Source organism: Heterodontus francisci, chromosome 2 (assembly GCF_036365525.1).
Source record: "Heterodontus francisci isolate sHetFra1 chromosome 2, sHetFra1.hap1, whole genome shotgun sequence".
Classification (NCBI taxonomy): domain Eukaryota; kingdom Metazoa; phylum Chordata; class Chondrichthyes; order Heterodontiformes; family Heterodontidae; genus Heterodontus; species Heterodontus francisci.
The window spans coordinates 36,904,175-36,924,605 of record NC_090372.1 but is presented as its reverse complement, the minus strand read 5'-3'; the positions used below and the strand labels follow the sequence as shown (position 1 = coordinate 36,924,605).

General features: G+C 41.2%; 1 protein-coding gene across 3 annotated transcripts in view; it reads left to right on the top strand.

Moving 5' to 3' along the window:
• Positions 1–20,431, top strand: part of cdkal1 (CDK5 regulatory subunit associated protein 1-like 1) — a 1,149,347-nt gene that overhangs the window by 183,048 nt on the left and 945,868 nt on the right. For all 3 annotated transcript variants that reach the window (XM_068056978.1, XM_068056983.1, XM_068056992.1), the window contains exon 4: positions 13,834–13,918. In XM_068056978.1, coding sequence (XP_067913079.1) covers positions 13,834–13,918 — 85 coding nt within the window. The remainder of the gene's footprint in view (positions 1–13,833; positions 13,919–20,431) is intronic.

The following is a 20,431-nucleotide window of genomic DNA, read 5'->3' as shown; positions in this document are numbered from 1 at the left end:
GGGCCGAACTTGGGTCTGCATGTGTCAGAGTCTAGTTGCTTCTCCTTTCTCTGCTGCAGAAAGACACAAGCTTAAAATCACAGATTGGGAGGGGCTTGTCACATGACAGTCACTCACTCAGTCATTCAAACATAACAGTTAGCAGTAGTTCCTTTGAACTACCTGGGTCTTGGTTCTTGCTGGGGCATGAGCAGACATTTCATCTCCCTTCTCACAAGCATTGCAGTGTAGGATACAGTATTGCAAATTAGGTAGCCATCTTAAGCTGCCAGCAAAGTCATCCTTTTATCTGGTCTTTTTTTTACGAAATGTATAAATTCAGATCTCAAGGCAGTGGATTAAAGAAAATTATCATTCACCAAATCACATTAGCGTAACAGTATCAATTGGGCATGGTGCAAACTTCGCCCATGTGTCAATATTTCGCTGACATCCTGTGTCAAGCCAAGGTAAGTGAGTAGAAATCCTGCTTATTTTCCAAAAGTGCCTTTATGCTTGCTAGTCAGAAAATTTACCCCAGTTTCATAGAAATTGTAAAATATTTAATAGCTTCAATATTTGCGCATTCCATTTCCTAAACACCCTTTGCATGAAAAATATTTATTGAGATCTACTTATACAATTAGTATAAATTATAAGTTGCGCCACCTTGTTCCTGAACCACTGATCAGTGGAAGTATTTCATCATTAATGCTCTTAAATTGTTCAATAATTTTGAATGTTTCCTTTGGGATGGCCCTCCTTCACTTTCTATGTTGCGGTGGATACAAACTAGTATTTTAAGTTCCTTGGCATACTTGACGCAAGGAAGACGGTCAAGAATGTTTGAGGCCAATCCTCGCTGCAAGAGTTTCTCGGTAATGTTGCCTAAACATCAGTTGCTTCAACATTGACCATCTTTCCCAGAGGTCAGGAGTAGGATTGTTCGTTGAAGATTCTATATCATTCTGCTGCTTTTGACAACTGCTCCAATAATGAAGCAGCCCATGCTCTCCTGTAGCAGGTCCTGGCCAACGTCTAAGCTTGGACTGGCATGTGGCAGGTAACATGTGCATTATTTAAGTGCTAAGCAATGACCATCTCCAACAAGAAAAGGCATAACCACCTCGCTTGACTTTATTGCTGAGATCCCCACGATTAAAATCGTAAAGTTCACCATCAACCACAAGCTTAACTGGACTAGCAATATCAACAACGTGGCTACAATAGCAGGACAAAGGCTGAGGACTCTCAGTTCTCACCTTCTGATACTGAAAGCCTCTCCACCATCTAAAAGCAGATTGTTCAGCCCTCGATGGTGTCGAGCTTCTTTTGTGTAAGTACTTCAATGGTGCTGTTGCTGAAAGTTAGATGTGTGAAGGAATACTTTACTCTCACCTGGATGGAGAAAACTACAAGAATATCCAAGGAGCTACACAAAGGAAGCCTGGCACCATTCAGGTCTGAGGAAGCTGCTTGTCCAGCACTTCTCCCACTGGATATTATCCACCCTTCCATGACTAGTGCACCAGTGCTCTATTGAGCCCTATCCACGGGATGGCACAAGATTGTCCAACCGTTTTACGTAGGGTGGGGGGGGGGCCACATTACAGTTTTTGACTTACACAGGAGGCTGGTGAAACAATTTCGGAAAGATGAAGTGGTTTAAAATTGATCTTACTATTAATCAAAGCAAGAACAAATGTGCTTTTTTGTGAAGAAGCTTTAAATGAAAAGGCAAATTTATTGATTTACTTTCCGGTCACTATGTTGGACACTGATTAAGTGAGATACCTAGCATTTTTTGCTTTCACAAGCAGTCAATGTTTGCCTGCACACTTGTAGTGATGCGGAGTATTCTGGACAGATGTCCATCTGCCAGGAGTGATCTTGATGAACCTCTTTTTTTTTTCTCTATCTGTGGTCCCATCCCTCCGACTGCCCCCTTCCTGCTCTCTTCCTGCTCTCTCTCTGTATCCACCCCCCCCCCCCACGCTCTCTCTGTCCCTCTCTCCCTCTCTCTCTGCCTCCATCTCACGCTCTCTCTCTCTCTCTCCCTCTGTCCCCACCCTCTCTCCATCTATCCCTCCCCTCTCTTATTCTGTCCCCCTCCCTCTCTTATTCTGTCCCCCTCCCTCTCTTATTCTGTCCCCCTCCCTCTCTTATTCTGTCCCCCTCCCTCTCTTTCTGTCCCCCTCCCTCTCTTTCTGACCCCCTCCCTCTCTCTCTGTCCCCCTCCCTCTCTCTCTGTCCCCCTCCCTCTCTCTCTCTGTTCCCCCTCCCCCTCTCTCTGTTCCCCCTCCCTCTCTCTCTGTCCCCCTCCCTCTCTCTCTGTCCCCCTCCCTCTCTCTCTGTCCCCCTCCCTCTCTCTCTGTCCCCCTCCCTCTCTGTTCCCCCTCCCCCTCTCTCTGTTCCCCCTCCCCCTCTCTCTGTTCCCCCTCTCTCTGTTCCCCCTCCCCCTCTCTCTGTTCCCCCTCCCTCTCTCTCTGTCCCCCTCCCTCTCTCTCTCTCTCTCACTTCCCCCCCTTACGCTCTTCCCTTCTGTCTCTCCCACTGTCCCCCTTCTCTCTCTCTCTGTCCCCCCTCTGCCTCTCTCTCTCTCTCTCTCTCTCTGTTCCCCCTCCCCCTCTCTCTGTTCCCCCTCCCCCTCTCTCTGTTCCCCCTCCCTCTCTCTCTGTCCCACTCCCTCTCTCTCTCTGTCCCCCTCCCCCTCTCTCTCTCTCTCTCTCTCTGTCACTCTCCCTCTCTCTCTCTCTCTCACTTCCCCCCCTTACGCTCTTCCCTTCTGTCTCTCCTACTGTCCCCCTTCTCTCTCTCTCTCTGTCCCCCCTCTGCCTCTCTCTCTCTCTCTCTCTCTCTCTCTTTACCCCCCCCCCCCTCTCTTTGTGATGATACTCTTCTGAAATTTCTTAGATTTTAAGAAGCTTATTCTCTTGACACTGTGGGGACGGTTGAAGTTGGATCCTTATTTCCGCTAAGCTGCTTTGCCTGCTGCAACGTGTAACTTTCTGTATTTGGGAGAGTGTTTTTTTTTGCAGAGTGGGTGAGTTCCAGCTTCAAACTGGGCTCAGGGTATCTACCGAGCTGGCAGACCCCAGGGAACCACACTGTCAGCTGGGAATGTCAGTAGTTTGGTGCTGGCTTTTGCTAGCATGGCCTTAGTCCGCTTCCGAATTCCAGCCTTCCACTCCTCAGTAGTTCCACTGCAGGATGTACTGGGAGGTTCCCTGTTAGTGAAGTCACTGGAGGGTTTGAAAGGGGTCCTATTTGAGGGAGAAAACTAAGCGTTTAGAAAAACTTAATTGTAAACTGCACATTAGCAATGTATGATCTTGATTTTATCTGATCCAAGAAATTAGAAAATCATGTGATTGGTGCTGGGATTGAATCCATATTCTGCCACTCAGTGCATGTTTTTCTTAAGTACTGAGTTTGCAGCTTTAAACACCATCATTTCACTTGAGCCTTCCTTCCCCCGTCCCAACCTATCCAGTCCTCCTGTCTAGTAATAATTGACAATAACGCATGGCCCTAGCATAGCCTCTTGTACCCTGCCTTTTACATAAAGGACTGCAAAACAGCTGCTCTTCTCTATCATTAGATTGCTACATACTCTACATGTTGGAAATGGAGCCCATTTGTGTGAAATAAATATTGGTTTCCCACTGAATGCTCACATTTGAGAAGTGTTCATTTATTGTTGGCCAAAGGTAAAAATGCCTTGTGTACAAATTATTTTCTGTTGAGAATCTTATAGGAAGACTTTTCAAAAAATGATATTTTCACTTGTTGAATTTTATTTTTGCAGTAAGTGATCCATCCAGGTGCACAGGACACCTGCATCTTCTGGTGAGAGAATGAACACTTTGCTTTAAGACCTTTGTGAAGTGTAGCCATTGGCTGGCTGCCGGTAGGCATGGATTACAATCCAGACAGGACTACCCTTTTTGATTTTTGTTCCACATCTCTAAGCCAGATGGCGGCACAGCCTCTGCTCCATTTCTAATTCAGGTTGAGTAATAAACATTTTTTGCTCCGGTATGCAACACTACTTGTGTAATGAGAGAGGAATAATTGACAGTCTGGTGGTGTGAGACCCCTTGGGGATGAGCGACCATAATATGATAGAATTTGTCATCAAGATGGAGAGTGACATAGTTGATTCTGAGACTAGGGTCCTGAATCTTCGTAAAGGAAACTACGAAAGTATGAGGCGCGAGTTGGCTATGACGGATTGGGGAACGTTACTTAAGGGGATGATGGTGGATAGGCAATGGCAAACATTTAAAGAGCGCATGGATGAACTGCAACAATTGTTTATCCCTGTCTGGCGCAAAAGTAAAATGGGAAAGGTAGCCAAACCATGACTTACAAGGGAAATTAGAGATAGTATTAGATCCAAGGAAGAGGCATATAAATTTGCCAGAAAAAACAACAGACCTGAGGATTGGCAGCAGTTTAGAATTCAGCAAAGGAGGACCAAGGGATTGATTAAGAAGGGGAAAATAGAGTATGAGAGCAAGCTTGCAGGGAACATAAAAACTGACTGTAAAAGTTTCTATAGGTATGCGAAGAGAAAAAGATTGGTGAAGACAAATGAAGGTCCCTTACAGTCAGAAACAGGGGAATTTATTATGGAGAACAAAGAAATGGCTGACCAACTAAATGCATATTTTGGTTCTGTCTTCACAAAGTAGGACACAAACATCATAGCAGAACCGTTGGGGAACACAGGGCTTAGTGAGAGAGAGGAATTGAAGGAAATCAGTATTCGTAGAGAAATGGTGTTGGGGAAATTGATGGGCCAATAAATCCCCAGGGCCTGATGGTATGCATCCCAGAGTGCTTAAGGAAGTGGCCCTAGAAATAGTGGATGCATTGGTGGTCATTTTCCAAGATTCTATAGACTATGGAACAGTTCCTACAGATTGGAGGGTAGCTAATGTAACCCCACTATTTAAAAAGGGAGTTAGAGAGAAAACAGGGAATTATAGACCAGTCAGCCTGATGTCAGTAGTGGGGAAAATTCTAGAGTTCATTATCAAAGATTTATAGCAGAGCACTTAGAGAACAGTGGTAGAATCGGGCAGAGTCAGCATGGATTTACGAAAGGGAAATCGTGCTTGACAAATCTACTAGAATTCTTCGAGGATGTAACTAATAGCGTTGATGAGGGGGAGCCAGTGGATGTGGTTTATTCGGACTTTCAGAAGGCTTTCAACAAAGTCCCACATAAGAGATTAGTGTGTAAAATTAAAGCGCATGGGATTGGGGGTAGTGTATTGCAATGGATAGAAAATTTGTTGGCAGACAGGAAACAAAGAATTGGGATAAATGGGTCTTTTTCCAAATGGCAGGCGGTGACTAGTGGGGTACCACAGGGATTGGTGCTAGGACCTCAGCTATTCACAATATACATTAATGATTTAGATGAGGGAACTAAATGTAATATCTCCAAATTTGCAGATGACACAAAACTGGGTGGGAGGGGGAGTTGTGAGGAGGATGCAGAGAGGCTTCAGGGTGATTTGGACAAGTTGAGTGAGTGGGCTAATGCATGGCAGATGCAGTATAATGTGGATAAATGTGAGGTTATCCACTTTGGTAGCAAAAACAGGAAGGCAGATTATTATCTGAATGGCTATAAACTGAGAGAGGGGAATATGCAGCGAGACCTGGGTGTTCTCGTACACCAGTCGCTGAAGGTAAGCATGCAGGTGCAACAGGCGGTAAAAAAGACCAATGGTATGCTGGCCTTTATAGCGAGAGGATTTGAGTACAGGAGTAGGGGTGTCTTGCTGCAATTATACAAGGCTTTGGTGAGGCCACACCTGGAATATTCTGTGCAGTTTTGGTCTCCTTATCTGAGGAAGGATGTTCTTGCTATGGAGGGAGTGCAGCGAAGGTTTACCAGACTGATTTCTGGGATGGCGGGACTGACGTATGAGGAGAGATTGAGTCAGTTAGGATTGTATTCGCAGGGGTTCCGAAGAGTGAGGGGGGATCTCATAGAAACCTATAAAATTCTGACAGGACTTGACAGGGTAGATGCAGGAAGGATGTTCCCGATGGTGGGGGAGTCCAGAATCAGGGGTCACAGTCTCAGGATATGGGGTAAACCTTTCAGGACTGAGATGAGGAGAAATTACTTCACCCAGAGAGTGGTGAGCCTGTGGAATTCACTACCACAGAAAGCAGTTGAGGCCAAAACATTGTATGTTTTCATGAAGGAGTTAGATATAGCTCTTGGATTTAAAGGGATCAAAGGGTATGGGCAAAAGCGGGAACAGGTTACTGAGTTGGATGATCAGCCATGATCATGAGGAATGGCAAATCACGTTCGAAGGGCCGAATGGCCTACTCCTCCTATTTTCTATGTTTGTGCCTGACATTTTCGAGATGTGATCTCAGTTCTACATCTTCCAGCTCTTAAACCAGTATTGCATATGAGAGATTGAGACCAGTTGCAGTCTTCAGGTGAAGTGGGGACCATGGCACACAGACATTCATTTGTTCCATTTTTAAAGTCATATCTTGTCATTTTTATATATTTACTTTATAATTGAACTGTTAATACTCTCCTGCCAATGGAAGTGCTCTAGCAGGCACAAGATTTTTAATGTTACTAGTTAATCTTGTGTAGCGTTACTCAGCAAGTCAGAGAATATGGTTACTCCTACCTGTCTCTTCTCTTACTGTTTTCCTGTCTCTGCTCCAGCTTCTCTCATTTTCTGCTCTTTTCTCTTAACCCATTTTGCTCTCTGTCCTTTTTTTCTGTCTTTATTTTGTTCATTCCTTTCCCTGATGTGGTGGGGAAAGGAGCCGTCATTGGCTTTAGACTGAATTTGGGGTGAGGGTTATGGGAATAAAATGCAAATCGCTTTCCTCGAATCACGTGCTCTCCCCCCGCCCCCCGCCAAGACTAGGTGGTGAAAAGCCGGAGATCATCTCTGCCCCAACCAATTGCAGTCTTTTCCCCTCTCCATCCTTCCTTTCCTTCTGTTTCCCTCAAAGTTTTTGTTTGCTTTCAAGGTTCAAATTGTTGTTAAAAAAAAATTAAATTGAAAAGGAAAAGAAACAATCTGCCTTTTCTATCACTTTCTTGTAAATATTTCTATTTTAGAATCTATCACCGATGCAAATAATTAGTATTGACCTTTTATAACTGTCAGTAAAACAGGTTAGGTAATCGATTTTTCAAAATTGAAACAGGCAGTTAATGGACTTTCCAAAGTTTATAGAATGCTACAACAGATGTGTAATCTGAATAGTATAATTTTGTCAAATGCATAAAAACAGCCACTTTTTTATATATATATATATAAAAAAATATATAAATTTGACCTCAGTTAAAGCTTTTGAAACGTTACCTTGTGCTTAAAAGCTATTTGAAGAACAGCTGCAGAGAACAAAGTGGTAGGAACTGAAGAAAAATATAGGACAGAGATGAGAAATTTTTTTCTCTGATGGTTGTGCGGCTTTGGAACTCTGCCTCAAGGTGATGGAGGCAGGGTCATTGAATATTTTTAAGGCGGAAGTTGGTAGATTCTTGTTAGGCAAGGGTATCAAAGAGTATCGGGGGCAGATGGGAGTGGAATTTGAGACACAAACAGATCAGCCATGATCTTATTGAATGGCAGAGAGGGCTAGAGGGACCGAAAGGCATGCTTCTGCTCCTAATTCGTATGTTCATATTCCTTCATTACAACTGACTGATAGCTGTGCATTCTGGGCAATTGGGTACACTGCACAATCCAACTCCAGTTAGAGTCACAGCTCTGGGCAAATATGTCAAGTCCAAGTCCAGGCTTTTGGGAAAGACCTGAGACCTTCAGGAACAAGTTCAGCAAAGTCATTAAAAGACACACAGAAAAATGCAATGGATAATATTAAGCCATTTTGAAATATATAATTTTTCAATTCAGAAAATGATTTAAAGCCTTTTGAATGAGAAATTTGTGGAGTCTTGGTGGCTTCATTGCATAGTTGTAGTGAGTTAATATAGGACCTTGAAATGGAAAAAAACTGACTCTCATGTTTGTCAGACATTTTTTGCAAGTTGTGCAGACAGGAAGTATGCACAGATGTAAAATTTTACATGGGTGTGGAATGTAATCCTGTATACATGGGTGAAAAAATAAATGACTATATTACTTATTCTCCCAGTTGCTATGGTTTAACCAAAGACAATCTGTGTTGCTGAGTTTTCTTTTTAGCTTGATGTGTTAGTTAGCATCTTTAAAAAATAGACTGGGATTAGTTTTATGTTGAAATGGAATGTGGATTAAAATGACCAAAATGGCTGAAAATATCCAATTTACCGAAGGAAGATTTGTAAGTGCGCTCTTGGTGATTAGTGACAGAATAGTGTATAACTGGGACTGATTTGAAATAATGAGTGCATCAACTAATTAGAATAGTACAGGACAGAAGGAGCCTTTCGGCCCATCGGGTCAGTGCCGGCACTTTGAAAGAGCTGTTCAATTAAACACACTCCCCTTCTCTTTTCCCAAATAATTTACTGGTAGCTTGTTGGCCATGTCTGTAGCGTATAAAATATTTCATGTGTATTTCTTATTACTGTTCCCTTTGAACTTCAGACACCAGACTTTAATTGCTTTGTTCGACCCATGATGTGAAAGGGCACTATTGTTTATTACTGATGGCTTCTTGGGTAGTCATGAACTCATCCTAATATGACACTGGCCATTCTTGGATATGGAAACAAAGCAAACAAATGACTTTTACATATTGCACAAAAGAATTGCTGAAATACAGAGGCTCATTGCTGCAGTAATTATGTTGTCTATGCAGTTATTTCCATTTGAAGCACAATTTGCCAAAGACATATTTGCTCTTGTTAATTTTCCTTTCCAGTTATACTTCCATACCCAGTCAGTGGCCGCAGGTTGGAGGAGAAACACGAATAGAGACTTGTTGGGCCGAGTGGCCTGTTTCTATGGTCTAATTTCTGTTTGATTCTATGGAGAATGCTGCATTATCAAGTAATGTTGACATTTTCTGGAATCCATACATTTAATGGCTCAGCAGATGAAAGTTATGCATGCTGGCCTTATGCACTAAGGGCTTTAGTCTAAGCCAGTGTTGTGCAATACGCTTGCCACATGTGGCGAATTGATGCTGTTCATTTTTAGAGCTACACAATACTGAGTTGCGTTAATGTTGCAGCGGTTTGTATGAGCATGGGTGTAATTTGCTTGACCACTGTTTATCATCTGTCCCTAATTGAGCAAGGAAGAATCAATCACGTTGCAGTTAGACAGAAGTCACATATCGATCAGACCGCGACTATGTTTTTTTAAAATTCGTTTTTTGTGGGATGTGGGCATCACTGGCTAGGCCAGCATTTATTGCCTATCCCTAATTGCCCTTGAACTGAATGGCTTGCTAGGCCATTTCAGAGGGCATTTAAGAGTCAACCACATTGCTGTGGGCCTGGAGTCACATGTAGGTCGGACCAGGTAAGGGTGGCAGTTTTCCTTCCTTAAAGGACATTAGTGAACCAGATGGGTTTTTACAACAATAAACAATACATTTCAATCTGCGGGACTGCTCAGTGAAGCACTGTGAAGGCAGCCGATCTGCGGTCTGCTCTGTGAAGCACTGTGAAGGCATGGCCAGCCTTCGGAAGGACAATGGTCCGATTGCTCTCAAATTTTGCTTGGGGAATCTATTGACTTGGGGATGCTAACTGACAAACTTGGTTTTTAGCTGGTAGTTGGCAGTTTTCACAAAACAGTTGAGGTGCGCAAGTGAAGGGCAGCACTGCATAGCTGCCAGTGAGGGTTGAAATGTACAATTTTGGCAAGCTGGGGTGGTGCAGCAACATCCAAATATACTCAGCCTTCATCTTAATAGGTTTGTTGAAACTAGCAATTGAAAGGAACTGGGTGCTATTGGTGTAAAAGAGATGGCAGGAGGTTGGCCATGAGCTGAAGATCTATTAAATATCTGAATGCTGTGTTTGGAAATGGCAGGCGACAGAATGTAAGCAAGTCAAGAGTCAGAGCGCAGAAGCCAATACGTAGAGAATTGTCAATTTTCCCTCCAGGAGTCTCCTAATCTATCAATTCTGATAAAACAGTTTACTCTTTAAGAAATTAGTTTTTTTGAAATATATTGGAGCACACTGTCAGAAACAGGGCACTTCAGTTAACAGATTGTCACCACCCATTGAGAGTGTATATAGCAGGCTTGCTTTGCAGAACAGTTGGATTGCAAAACCCTTTTGAAGCTGTTCTCCTGGCTCTTGCAGTGAGTTTTGATTGCTGACAGTTTAAAATCTCAACCCTATTTTCTAAAGATTGGGCCTTTGTTTTATTAATACTGCATATATTTTGTATCCTGTGGCAAATATGGTGAAAAGATCACCGCAAGTTTGGCGAACATCAAAATCCTATTAAACAACACTGGCCTAAGCCAGGAGGGTGTGGCTAAGAATATTCGTGCAGTTTTTTTTTCTCCAAGTAATTATCCAATTCCCTTTTTGAAAGCTACTGTTAAATCTGTATCCATCACCCTAGCAGACAGTGCGTTCCAAATCCTAAGCACATGTTGTATAAAAAATATTTTCCTCATGCTGCCTCTGGTACTTTTGCCAATCACCTTAAATATGCACCCTATTGTTATCGCTCCTTCAGTCATTGAAAAAGTTTCTTTTAATTTACTCTACCTAAACCCTTCACGATTTTAAACACCTCTATCATTTTAAACGCCTCCATCAAATCCCCTCTTATCCTTCTCTAATGAAGCCTTCTTGTAACAATGCTGTTAAAACACTTCTGATCCAATTTGAGCAAAAAAAACCCCTTTCCATCGCATCAGTTTCCCAAACCATATTTAACCTGAAATAAATGAGATTCTGATCAGCCTTCTGAACATTTCCAGAGTTCTACCACTTCTATCCACAGGGACTATAACTGTACATGGCTAGTCAATGTGAGAATCTCTTCTGGGCTTGGGATTTGTAGAGTTTAATGTTTTCCACCAAAATCTATGATTGCACAGAAGTACAGCATCAGGAAGAAGACAGAATTACCTGATAAATCACAAAAGCATAGCTACAGTACACCAATAACTATTTTTACATAAAATTGGGGAATATTGTATTGACATTACCCCCATGTAACCCTCACATTTTCGTCTGTTCATTATTTTTTGAGAGGCGTTTTGCTTTTGTGAACATTGGGGTTGATTGTACCTTAATGATGCAGAAGAGCTGTGTTGTAGGCTGTTAAACTTGGCTCCAGTCAGTTGTACTGACCCAAAGCCTGAATAATTTACTATATTAGAAATGTAGACCTAACAAACTATAGTTATTTTATGATGAATATTAGTTGGCACAATGACAGGAACAAAGCTATCAGACCAGAAAAATTGTAATTTCTGGAGTATAACTGACCAAAACTTACGGTCATGAACTCTTGATTTCAAGTTTAGATTCATTATTAAGTCCTGTAAATTGAAAAGGAAGAATGTTTATTTAAATCAAAAGTGTCAATTCTTGCGAGACTTACTTTTATGATGTTGGTTGGACCTTTGAGAAGTTGAGTCAATAATTTTAAATTCCTTTTCATCCATCCAAAGCTCTATATTTGCAGATGCCAACCATCTTTTTCATTTTGTTTGTCCTGAGCTGTTTAGCTCTGTATGCATTGAAATTATTATTCTTCAGATAAGTTTCTGCTGGAAAGTACCTGGCTGGTCTTGGCAAAGATGACATGGATGAGATGACTTGTGGGATGAGGCAGGATTTTTAATGCATACATACATAGCAAATGGGTTTGTGGAACTCTGTAGAAATACAGTAGCACGGGATGTGTCTTACAGACAACTCCAGAAAAAATAAGCTTAAAACACACATCAGAAACTTCTATAATTTTTTGTTTCAAGTGTAAAAGAAGTCTAGTGCTGTTACTTGTTTAATGTTTTGCTTTTCTTAGACCAGCTTCCCAATCTTTCTATTTCCAATTCAGTTCAAAAATGCCATCAGCACTCTGGGCAATGTTTTTTTTTTGAAGTGTATACTGTGGAGCATTTAATCCCTTTAATTTTTTTTTTAATAGAGAAGATTACTGCAAGGCCCAGGATCTAATTATGTTCCACAAAATTGCTTTACACAATATTCTGTGTAATGTACATAGTCAGAATTTAATGTATGGAGAACTTTCTGGTATTGTGTGTCTGGTGAGGTGGATCTTAATGTTACACAGGTAATTTCTCAACTAATGTCACCAGCTTGGTCAGAATGGTAGTTAACGTATTTAATAATGAAGACTGATTTATGTTACCAGGCAGATTTATGAGTGTGTGAAAGCTTTTCAAACATTTGTGCCATGTGATTGTATTGCTTATTTCTCTTGTTTCTGTGGTGTCATACTAAAGGGCTGTTGTCAAGAATATTTGTATGTTTTCATTCACTTTTTGTAACCTTTGTACTGTTTTAGAAATACATATTTTATGTTCTTTCCATTTCATTGTGGTTTATCAGTCATTTTCTAAATAATTGTTGAATTATAAGATTAAAAGGGAAGGTACAATGCTGCTCATTAGAATGGTTACAGCAAAGAAGGAGGCCATTTGGCCCATTGTATCTATGCTGCAAGAGCAACTCACCTAGTTCCACTCCTCTGCCATTCCCCGTAGCCCTGCAAATTTTTTTCTCTTTAGATAATTAGCCAGTTCTCTTTTGATGGCCTCGATGGAATCTGCATCCACTACACAATCAGTCATTGCATTCCAGATCCTAACCACTTACTGCGTAAAAAAAAAAAAATTCCTCATGCCGTCGTTGCTTCTTTTGCCAATTACCTTAAATCGGTTCTGGATCCTTCAGCCAATGGCAACAGTTTCTCCCTATCTACTCTGTCCAGACCCCTCATGATTGAACACCTCTATCAAATCTCCTCTTATTAATCTTCTCTCCTCCAAGGAGAACAGCCCCAGCTTCTCCGGCCTTCCATATAACTGAAGTTCCTCATCTCTGGAACCATTATCTTGAATCTCTTCTGCACTCTTTTTAATGCCTTAACATCCTTCTGAAAGTTTAGTGCCCAGAACTGGACACAATACTCCGGTTGAGGCCGAACCAGTGTTTTATACAGGTTTATCAGAACTTCCTTGTTTTTATGCTCTTGGTCCACATTTATAAAGCCCGGGATCCCTTAGGCTTTATTCATCACTTTCTCAACCTTCAATGATTTATGCACATATATCCCCAGGTCCCTCTGTTTCTGCACCCCCTTGAGAATTGTACCCTTCAATTTATATTGTCTCCCCACATACTTCTCACCTAATTGAATCACTTCACACTTTTCCGCATTAAATTTCAACTGCCACGTGTCTGCACATTCCACCAACCTCTCTATGTCTTCTTGAAGTTTATAACTATCTTCCTCACAGTTCACAATACTTCAAAGTTTTGTGTCATCTGTAGATGTTGAAATTGTGCCCTCTACACCCATGTCTAGGTCATTAATATATATCAAGTAAAGCAGGGGTCCCAACACCGACCCCTGGGAACCCCATGATTTTACCTTCCTCCAGTCCGAAAAGCAGCTGTTCACAACTACTCTGTTTCCTTTCACTTAGCCAATTTTGTATCCATTTTGCTACTGTCCCATTTATTCCCTCAGCTCTAACTTTGCTGACAAGCCTGTTATGTGACACTTTATCAAATGCCTTTTGGAAGTCCATGTACACCACATCAACTGCAATACCCTCATCAACCTTCTCTGTTAGCTCATCAAAATACTCAAGCAAGTTAGAAGAACATGTACTAAAGTGGGTTAAAACCTTAATTTTCTAATATGCTGTTCTTTCTTTTCATTGCAGAGAATCCATCTGATGCAGATTTGTGGCTGCTAAATAGTTGCACTGTGAAAAACCCAGCTGAAGACCATTTTAGAAACTCGATTAAGTATGTACCATGAGGGGAAACCAAACTGACTCTGAAAAATATTGATATTTTTTGAGATGAATTTGCATCTCATTAATAGTGTAATTTTTAATGTTAAATTTGGACAAAACAATAGCGATTTAGATTTATGATTTCCAAATAAGTTGAGCAATATTTATAGCAATGTAGAACAACAAGCAAAATCTTTAAACAAAAAGTATCTATTAAATAGTTGGTTTATCTGTAACAGATGTTCTGAAGTGTGTTAGATTCTAAAGTACAAGAAAAATAACTAGATGTTATGCACAAATGTGTGGAAATGTGTTATGCATTTGTCTTTGAAAACCGAGATGATTTATGAAGGAATTACTGATTTTAAGATTCTGACATCGTTAGCTTCCTTTCACACTTCTGTTTTTAAGTAATTAATATATAGAACAACATTCCAAAAAATAGGCCATTTACACAGCTTTAAAACCTTCAGACTTTTTGCGGTGTTAGGAATATTCTGCTATTGCTCATTTGTTGGAATTGAAACATGAAGCTTGTTGGTATTTGAAAACCTAATTTGAATATCATCAGGCAAATACAGGCAAACTATCTAAAGCCTCACTTCAATTTATACTTGTAGCGACTCAGCTGGTACTCACTGCAGAAAATAAAGCTAATGGTTTCAAGGCGCTTCTCTGTACCTGAGGTGTGACTTAGCTGGAGCATACCCCAGTTACCTATCTCTTAAAAGTATTTTAGTGGCCTTATTCACAATGTCTTATAGATTGGGATAATTCAGAGTCCCAGATAATGGTGTGCACAATGTGTATCCTTTTAAAATTAGGTGGATATGGTGAGTTCATGTCTTGTACTGTAGATGGCACTCTGTTTTCTTATATAGGCACTGCTGATTTGAGCAAGATGCATTAAAAGACACTGCCTCATTCATACCACTTGAATTTGTTTGCAGTCTTTGACAAATCCCAGTTTCAGAGGAAATCTGAAAGCCCGATGGGCGACTTTCTTTACACGTGCAGAAAACTGCTCATTACTTATGGTCTGTCGATGCAAGAGAGTCAGACATGCTGTGCTGTCAATTAACTAGTTTTTTATGCTCATTGCAGAGTTATGGCTTTTACCATTTTCTGGTGTGATGTGCTGCTAAAACTGACAGAACTATATAGCTTGATTGCAGTGCTCCCTGAATCTTGTTAGCCATGATGTAAGGATGTCGATTTTCAAACTCTTAATACCAATATGGATTTGTTCCTATCGATAGTATAATAACTCCAACAATTCAGGGACTATAGATGGACAATTTGTGTCTACTCCATTTCCTCCCTTCTCCCATTGCTATTGAGTGTGTTCATGGGCACCGATCCATGCATTATATTACCAGCATCAAAACAAAGTGCCCCTATCGTTGAGATAGCATATCAACACAAGCTTCAACCAAAGGCTTTAAATATGGAGCAAAATGCAATAGTTTGTTAACAATTGCTTTTGGGCGTGATTGAAACATATGACATTTGTTGCCAAAACGCAGTACCACCACTTTTGAATTTTCCTTGAGTTCTCCAACAGTATTCATAAGGGGCATCAGCACTGTATGTCCCATATTATTCAGGACAAAATTAACAACCATAAAACTCATAAGGTAGGTGACCACTCCCTGCTGATCATCACTTAACACCAGTTTAGTCTGGATTTTTTAATGCTCATAAATAATGTTACTTTTTAAAGAATTTTTGTTTGATCTTGATGTCTCTGGTGTAGAGTTAAAGTTATGCTTTCACCTGAAGGGACAGCCTGCTCACCCATACATCTGCCAATTAACCAAGTGCACTTCAAACCTCTCAAAATATTTAATTCATTGTTTGCATTTTTAGTGCAGTAATTGCCATGTAGACTAGTCAATTCTGTGTTGTAACCATTCTATGCTTTTAACTGGTGACTGTCTTCCTTGAGGAGGGAGGTAGGTGAGGTTGGGCAGCTCTGAGTTCATCAATGATGGAAGTGGTTTTCCAGGGTTTCTTTGATTGAATTATCAGCATGGCTCGTTAATGGAGCCTGAAGGGCTAGATCTGATATGGAGGACCGGTAAAGACTAAAGTATGTATCCTACCTTCCCCTTGCCACTGCTTAGACTGTCCTGTAGGACTCGAGCATATTTTCTAAGCTTGATACTTGTACTGAGGGAGAGCTGCATTACCGGAGGTGCTGTCTTTTGCATGAGACAATAAAACCAAAGCCTTTATTCCTTGTTCAGGTGGATGTAAAAGGCTCCATCTATCTATTCAAAGAATAGTGCTGTGAGGTTTACTCTGTGTGTCTCAGTCAACATTCATCCCCTAACCAACATAACAATTTGCATTTATATAGTACAAAAGCAAAATACTTCAGATGCTGGATATCTGAAATAAAAACCTGTTATATTAGAAACAGCATTTTGTGCTTGCATTTATATAAAGTGCATTTAATGAAGTGAAATGTTGCAATGCTCTTCACAGGAGCATTATCAAACAAGAATTGACACTGACCCATAAAAGGAGATAATAGCAAAATACTGCAGATGCTGGAAATCTGAAATAAAAATAAATGCTGGAAATACTCAGCAGGTCTGGCAGCATCTGTGGAGAGAGAATCAGTTACCGTTCCAGGTCAAAGACCCTTCTTCAGAACTGGCTCCTTCATAAAAGGATATATTGGGCCGAATTTTACACCACCCCAGCGGGTTGGATGGTGGCCACTTAAGGGCCCTCAGCCACCTTCACGGGTATTTTAACAGTGGCAAGTGGGCGTGCTGAGGATGTGCCCGATTGAGGGCCATCCTCACCTCCCAACCTACCCGCGGGACCCAAGACGCCCCCCTACCCCCAAATGACCACTGCAGCCTCACCAGGGAAGGACCGATCTCCCTGGTGAGGCATGCCCAACTTACCTTCGCTCATAGCTCCATCTGGTTGGCTGGGCTGCAGTCCCAGCAGTGGCCACCGTCCCTGGTGGCGCTGTTGGGACTAAGAGCTGTCGGCCCGCTGACTGGCCGGCAGCTCACTGAGGCGGGACCACCTCCCTCAAGCGGGTGGAAGTCTTGCAGCGGGACAATTAAAGCCTGGGGACATGTAAAATGCGTGACGGATCCCCGGGCTAGGCAGAAGGGGGTTTGCCACCAACTTTTATGTCGATGGCGAATTCCGGTCCGCCTAAGGTAAAATCCAACCCATTAAGTCAGGTGACCAAAAGTTTGGTAAATGAAGTAGGTTTAAGGAGCATATTAAAGGAGAAAAGAGAATTCGAGAGGTTTAGGGAGGGAATTCTAGAGCTTAGGCAAGGCTGTTAATGGTGCAACCATGTGCAAGAGGCCAGAATTAGAGGAACACACAGTTATCAGAGAGTTGTTGGGCTGAATGAGGATGCAGAGGTAGGGAGAGGCAAGGCCATGAAGGGAATTTGAAAACAGGGAAGAGAATTTTAAGTTCGACCTTGGTGATTGAGAGGCAATGAGGTCAGAAAGTCAGCTCGGTATCAGATAGGACACCAAGGTTGCAAAAAGTCTGCATCAGCCTCAGTAGCCAGGGAGAGGGATGGAGTTGGTTGGGAATTGGAGTTGGTGGCAGGGGTCGAAGATGATGGCTTTAAGTCTTCCTAGTATTTAATTGGAAGTTTCTGCTCATCTAATACTGGATATCAGACAAGCAGTGTGACAAACTAGAGGTGGTGGTGAGGTAACACTGGGTGTTGTCAGCATACTTGTGTAACGTGATGTATGTTTGGAACATGTCGCCAAGGGGACTCGAGAGATAACAGTGCGGGACTGGGAAGAGAATTCATTGCGGGTGATTCTCTAGCTTTGACTGGACAGATAAGAATGTTGCTGAAAAAAGAGACATGCTGTTGAAGCTTTTCATCTTGCACTCATCAGGATAGATGGAAGAATGTGAAATTTCAAAGGGAGCAACATTATGTACTGCATGAAAAAAGGGTGCTAATTGGTTGGCAAGTTGACTCTAGTCAGAGCTGACTTGCCAGCCAATCAGAGTCGACTTGCGAACCAATCAGCACCCTTTTCTCCTGCAGTATAAATGGTTGCTCCCTTTGAAATTTGACATTCTTCCATCTGTCCTGATGAGTGAAAGATGAAAAGCTTCGACAGCATGTCTCTTTTTCGGCAGTACTCAAGATAAGAATAGTACCATTGTCAACTGTATCACAGGCTACAGATGGGTTGAGAAGTACTAGGAGAGATTGTCCAGCATGGTCACAGCCTCAAAGGAGGTAATTTGTGCGTTTGATAAGGGCTTAGTATTGTGTTAGAGATTCAAACAGTAGTTATGGGAAAGATGGGCATTGATTTGGGAGGTGACAACATATTCAAGGACTTTCGAGAACAAAGGGAGGTTGGAGCTGGAGCGATAGTTTGCAAAGACGGAGGTTTCAAGGATGGGGTCAAAAATAGATTGATTGCTCACTTACCTTATTTGCTGTTTGAGAGACCTTGCTGTGTGAAATTGGTTGCTTTGTTTGCGAACATCACATGTCTACAAGAATTCTTAGGCTGTGAAGTGTTCCTGTACATTTGTGATTATGCAAGTTGCTTTTTAAATGCAAGTTCCCTTATTTCTAGCATCTAGGGTAGACTTAAGTAATTGTTCCTGAAGTTATAAGTTACTGTTTGTGTCACGGGAGCAGCATTGAGCAATGCAGGGAAAGAATTCTCAGCTTGACTGCCCCTGGAAAATGGCTGCAATGATATAATTTAAACAATATGAACACTCAAAGTACTGAAGCAAAATGCCACACTTCAACCTTAAGTTGAGACCTGTGTTGATCTCAACAATGTTAGTGTTCATTCATTAGTCTGTAGCACTAATTATTTTTTGTTTAAGTATATTTTAGATCAAATGAATATGATCTAATAAGCAACACAGATATCCCATTGTAACAGTGTACAAATCTTAGTGTAGTTTGCATTTCAAAATTTTTTCAGTTGCACTTGACTTGCGAAAAACAGCTGTGGGGTCTGAAAAACCCTTGCTTTCACTTCACAGTGTGGGTAATTTGATTACGTTTTGTACTCTGGATATTTTCCCATGCAAATTATTAAAATGTTCTGATGGAATGCTTTCTTTTGTGCTCAGAGAACACTTTCATATTTGCATAAAAACCGTCAGGTTAAGCTTGAAACTGTTTTGCATTTTTATTTTTTTGCTTTCATCTGGGCAGTTTATTATGTTGTGTGCCTTTGATGTAAATGGTCACTCAGACATTTTGGTCAGGTTCCCTAAATGAAGTTGCAGTTCATGTGGAACTAATGATGGTCATAAAACGTTCACTCTGGTGTGTGGCTGGCATTTTTTTGATGTCTCTCACAAGCTATTATTTTGCCTTTGTCCTAAAGTGTGAAGGATGAAATGATGGTAACAAAATGATAGAAAAGCAAAACAACTTCTGCATTTCAGCAGTCGAAATTGGTCTTTCACTTGCGATTCACCAACGTGTTCCTTGGCAGCATTAAAAATAAAAGAAAATACAATTCCTGCCTAGTCTTTGCCTGTTCCTGGAATGTGTTGTCTTCATCCCATTGGCAATTTTCTGAACTGTTGATGACGTTCTTAAGCTGTGCTCAACCTGGGTTTTGTTGCTTTTCGTTATTTAGACTTTTTAGGAATAGATCTTGTGCAGACTTCATTCGCTTTCATGTGTTGCATGTCCAATTTATGCAAGCTCAGCTGTTCCATTGCTTAGTTGTAAAAACTAGTTGAATCATATTGTCAGGTCGGAGATGACAGAAGTACTATTGTGGAAGGAAAAAAACACAGCCTTTTTTCCATTCTTCCTATCCACCAAAAAAAATCATTTTCGAGATCAATTCAGTTTCTTCACTCAAATGATACAGTCTACTCAATTTTACACTTGATTTCTTTCATCTTATGAATAAACTTGGTATGTTCATTTAATAACCTTGTAAATTCTGATTGATTGATTTAGCTCAACCACACCATAACCTCCACCTTTTCCATGGCCCACATTAAAACCATTCCTGTCCCTTAAGCTGGCTGCTCCCCCAGCACAGCCCACATCTCCGCTCCCTTATGTCCAAGTGACACAGACTTGAATAGATATAGTGGACAAGAATTTACCACAAGTCTCTCTTTTCTATCCATGCTGCAGCAGCCCCTTTATCCCATGGACTTCAATTTTGCTAACAAACTGAATATATGGTACTTTTATCAAAGGCCTTTTGAAAGTCTATATGCAAAATGTCAACTGGCATGTCATCATCCACTCTCTGTGTTAGCCCATCAAAATGTTTTTATCAAATTAGCCAAACACAATTTGTCTTTAAGAAGTCCATGCTGGGTCTCTTTTATTAGTCCACGTTTGTCCAAGTCGCTATTAATTTTCTCCCAGATTATTGTTTCTAAAAGCTTTCCCACCACCGACATGAAACTGACTAGCCTTTAATTGCGCAATTTATTCCTTATCTTTTTGAACGCGGGTGTAACATTTGCAGTCCTCCAGTCTTTTGGCACCATCCCTGTA